Raw genomic sequence first — 4,193 nt, 5'->3', positions numbered from 1 at the left:
TCATGTTGTGTGCCTGGGGAGGTTGAATATCAGGGAAAATTCCTCCTCCAAAAGAGCAGTCAGGCACTGGCACAGACTGCTCAGGGAGTTGGGGAGGTCACCATTCCTGAGAGCGTTCCAGAACCTTGGGGATGAGGCACTGAGGGCATGGTGGGGTGGGCTGGGGTTGGGCTGTGGATCTGAGAGGTCTTTTCCAACATAAATCATTCTGTGATTGTGTGAAAAGAGGACCCACTGCAGGGGGAGAAGCCCAGCGGGACTGAATGCTTCCTGGCTGGTTTGCACAGTCCGTGTGCTTTGGATGTAGCGGAGCTGGCGAAGGGATCCACTCCATCCCATGGTGTTGTGGCATCCTTGGATTTGCACAATGCAACGGATCATGCCTCGCTTTTCAGAAACCAGGATATTCTTATGAAGGAAGACTTGAAATTAATAATGTATATCATATTCATATAAGAAAAAGCACCCTTGTAGCCATACTTTTAATTATCAGCCTCTCCTATCTCCTCGGGCAAGTACATTCAAGTGAATCCAAGGTTGTTGCTGTTTCCCATCCACACCTGACAGCCGCTCACCCCGATGCGCGGGCGCCTGCAGACAGACTGCCCTCCGTCTGTCCTTCCCCGTACCGAGGCCCTCCTCCTGGAGAAGCTCATTACTGCAGTAATTTGCCCATCACGCAGAGGTGAAGCTGGACTGGGACCACAGAACTCGGCTGAGCCCAGAGAAGACGAAGAGCTGCGCAGTGGGATTTAAGGAGCTGCTGTCAGCATTCCCAACGCACCAGGGCCTGGGAGTTCATTTGTCTCTTAAGAAACGATGGAAAAAAAAGAGAAGCCATTGCACAGACAAAACCAATTACATAAGAGCAGAAATGTCCCTTGCAGCAACTGTTCTTGAATTTGCATTAAGAAAAATAAAATCTAAAACAAACAAAACATCTTTTTTGTTTTTTTAAAGGTAAAAAATTGGGACTGGAAGAAAAGAGCAGTTTCAAAATAGAATGGCACTTCATCACAGAGCTAAAGTCATTGCTGAGGAGACCAGCTTCAGAGCAGGTAAGACTGCGCTGGGGAAGGGATCTATAGCAAAGAAGCCGACGAAAAAGCTCTTTTTAGGGCTGGTTTTGAAGGCAGCAAAAAGCACGTGGTCGGCGCCGGGAGCTGGCAGCTTGTGGGCGGGCTGCTGAGGCAGCAGGGGTGGAGCTGGCCCAAATCGCGGTATAATTTAAACAGCTGGCCCTTATCTCTTGTACCTGACCTTGACTGCTCATTGGGAATTTAAAAGCAGCTCTTGGGAGGGCAGGAGCCGGCTCCTGCCCACATATCGCTCCAGGTGAGAACGAGGTGTTACCCGCCTTTGACACCGGAGAGGGTGGTCAGAGTGTGAACGCAGCCCACACTGCTCATACATTACTGCAGTAGCTGGTGTGGGAGTTGTGACTTGTGGCAGGACACATCAGTGCTTTGTCCTTGTCTTCGTTCAGGTGATCAGCTCTCCTACTGACAGACCTCGAGACCGCAGGTTCAAACATGGTCTCTACCAGGCGGCGTGCTTCCCCCAAGAGGACTGTGGCGACCCAGACAGAGGGCCTGCCAAGAAATGTAGCAGTTCAGGTCTCTGGCTGTAGGGAGTGCCTGAGCCTGCTGCTGCCAGGGGAGAATGGGAAGGATGCCACTTGTGCAAGGTGCGAGCAGGTGGACGAGCTTCTCAGCCTGGTGGTGGAGCTTAGGGAGGAGGTAGGGAGATTAAGAGCCATCAGAGAGTGCGAGCGGGAGATAGACTGGTGGTGTGACTCTCTGCGTGAAAGACAGAGAGATTGCACCCCCCAAACAGCAGTGGACCCTCTCCCTTGCCACGATCGAAATGAGAGAGCTAATTTGAGGGCAGAGGAGGAATGGCATCAGGTCCCAGCTCGGCGATGCGGGCGACCCCCATCCCGACCTACCTCGGTTCCCCAGGTGCCTCTATGTAATAGGTTTGAAGCCCTGAAACTGGAGGGTGCGGTGGTTGAGGGTGAAGTGGGAGAACTGCCTCCAAGTGTTCCCAAGAAGAGGCATCCAGCTCCACGCTTAATAACTGCCTCCTCCAGAAAAGAAAGGAGGGTAATAGTCATAGGAGACTCCCTTCTAGAAGGAACAGAAGGCCCAATATGTCGGCCTGCCCCCACCCGCAGGGAAGTGTGCTGCCTCCCTGGGGCCCGAGTCAGGGATATTTCCAGGAAACTTCCTAGTTTGATTCGCAACTCCGATTATTATCCCTTATTGATAGTCCAGGCTGGCAGTGATGAGGTCACTGACGGAAGCCTGAGAACTATGAAAAATGACTTCAGGAGACTGGGGAGGTTAGTTGAAGGAACAGGCGTACAGGTAGTATTTGCCTGTATTCCTACAGTGGCAGGGAAGGACGCTGAGACGACCAGAAGAACACACCTTATAAACACATGGCTGAAAGGATGGTGCAAAAGTAAGAATTTTGGGTTCTTTGATCATGGGGCGGTCTACTCGGCTCCTGGCCTGGGGTCTGCTGATGGGTCTCACCTGTCTCGAAGGGGGAAACGGATCCTTGCCCAAGAGCTGGCAGGACTTGTAGAGAGGGCTTTAAACTAGATATGAAGGGGGTAGGGGATAAAACCAGGCCTGCTAGAGATGAGCCTGGGGGAGCGGCAATGGGATTAGGGATGAGGCGAGGGGCTCGGCTGAAGTGCATCTACACCAATGCACGCAGCATGGGCAACAAACAAGAAGAGTTGGAAGCCATGGTGCGGCAGGCAAACTATGACCTAGTCGCCATTACGGAAACATGGTGGGACTGCTCCCATGACTGGAGTGCTGCAATGGATGGCTACAAGCTCTTCAGGAAGGATAGGCAAGAAAGAAGGGGTGGTGGTGTGGCTCTGTATGTTAGGGAGTGTTTTGATGTTACTGAGCTTGTGGCTGGGGATGATAAGGTTGAATCCCTATGGGTAAAGATCAGGGGAAGGGCTGACAAGGCAGATGTATTGGTGGGTGTCTGCTATAGACCGCCGAACCAGGATGAGGAGACAGATGAGGTGTTCTATGAGCAGCTGGCAGAAGCTGCGAGGTCGCCAGCCCTTGTCCTCATGGGGGACTTCAACTTCCCTGACATATGCTGGGAATTCAACGCAGCGCAGAAGAAGCAGTCTAGGAGGTTTCTGGAGTGTATAGAGGATAACTTTCTGATGCAGCTGGTGAGAGAGCCTACGAGAGGAGCTGCCCCGCTAGACCTGCTGTTCACAAACAGAGAAGGTCTGGTGGAAGATGTGGAGGTTGGGGGCTGTCTTGGACAGAGTGACCATGAGATGGTAGAGTTCTCGATTCTTGGTGGAGCCAGGAGGAAGAACAGCAAAACTGTTACCTTGGACTTCCGGAGGGCGGACTTTGAACTGTTTAGAAGACTAGTAGGGGGAGTCCCCTGGGATTCAGTCTTAGAGGGTAAAGGGGTCCAAGACAACTGGTTGCTCTTCAAGAAGGTAGTCTTACAGGCGCAGGAGCGGGCTGTCCCCCTGAGCTGCAAAATGAGCCGGCGGGGAAGGAGACCGGCGTGGATGAATAAGCAACTATTCTTGAAGCTCCGGGAGAAAAAGAGAATCTACCTCCTGTGGAAGAAGGGACGGGCAACTCAGAAAGAATACAGAGAAGTTGTTAAGATATGCAGGGAGAAAATCAGAAAGGCGAAAGCCCAGCTCGAGCTCGACCTGGCCACTGGAATAAAAAGAAACAAGAAATCCTTTTACAAATATATCAACAGTAAGAGGAGGACTAAGGAGAATCTCCATTCTTTACTGGATGAAGCCGGGAATGTGACTACTGAGGATAAAGAAAAGGCAGAGGTCCTGAATGCCTTCTTTACGTCTGTCTTTAAAGGTCAGACCAGTTATCCTCAGGATATTCCACTTTTCGACCAGGTGGTCTCGGCTGGAGACCAGACTAAACCACCCATGATTCAGAAGGAAACGGTCAGAGACCTTCTACTCCAACTGGACTGTCACAAGTCCATGGGGCCGGATGAGATTCACCCGAGAGTGCTGAGGGAACTGGCGGAGGTGATAGCCGAGCCGCTTTCCATCATCTATCAGTGCTCCTTGTTGACTGGTGAGGTACCAGAAGACTGGAGGCTTGCCAATGTGACTCCCATCTACAAGAAGGGCTGTAAGGAGGACCCGGGGAACT

At 51.8% G+C, this 4,193-nt stretch overlaps 1 protein-coding gene across 1 annotated transcript; it reads left to right on the top strand.

Moving 5' to 3' along the window:
* Positions 1-1,030: 1,030 nt before the first annotated feature.
* On the top strand, positions 1,031-2,609 carry LOC149920372 (uncharacterized). Its single transcript, XM_090134287.1, has one exon. The coding sequence runs from the start codon at positions 1,533-1,535 to the stop codon at positions 2,607-2,609; it is 1,077 nt and encodes a 358-aa protein (XP_089990413.1). The 5' UTR covers positions 1,031-1,532.
* The last annotated feature ends 1,584 nt before the right edge of the window (positions 2,610-4,193 follow it).

Source organism: Phasianus colchicus, chromosome 1 (assembly GCF_987193195.1).
Source record: "Phasianus colchicus chromosome 1, bPhaCol1.hap1.1, whole genome shotgun sequence".
Taxonomy (NCBI): domain Eukaryota; kingdom Metazoa; phylum Chordata; class Aves; order Galliformes; family Phasianidae; genus Phasianus; species Phasianus colchicus.
Note: the sequence above shows the minus strand (reverse complement) of the source record. Positions and strands in the feature narration are given on the sequence as shown.

Bases quoted from the DNA above. Each gene is read 5' to 3' on its own strand.
- LOC149920372 (XM_090134287.1), top strand. From the start codon at position 1,533: ATGGTCTCTACCAGGCGGCGTGCTTCCCCCAAGAGGACTGTGGCGACC.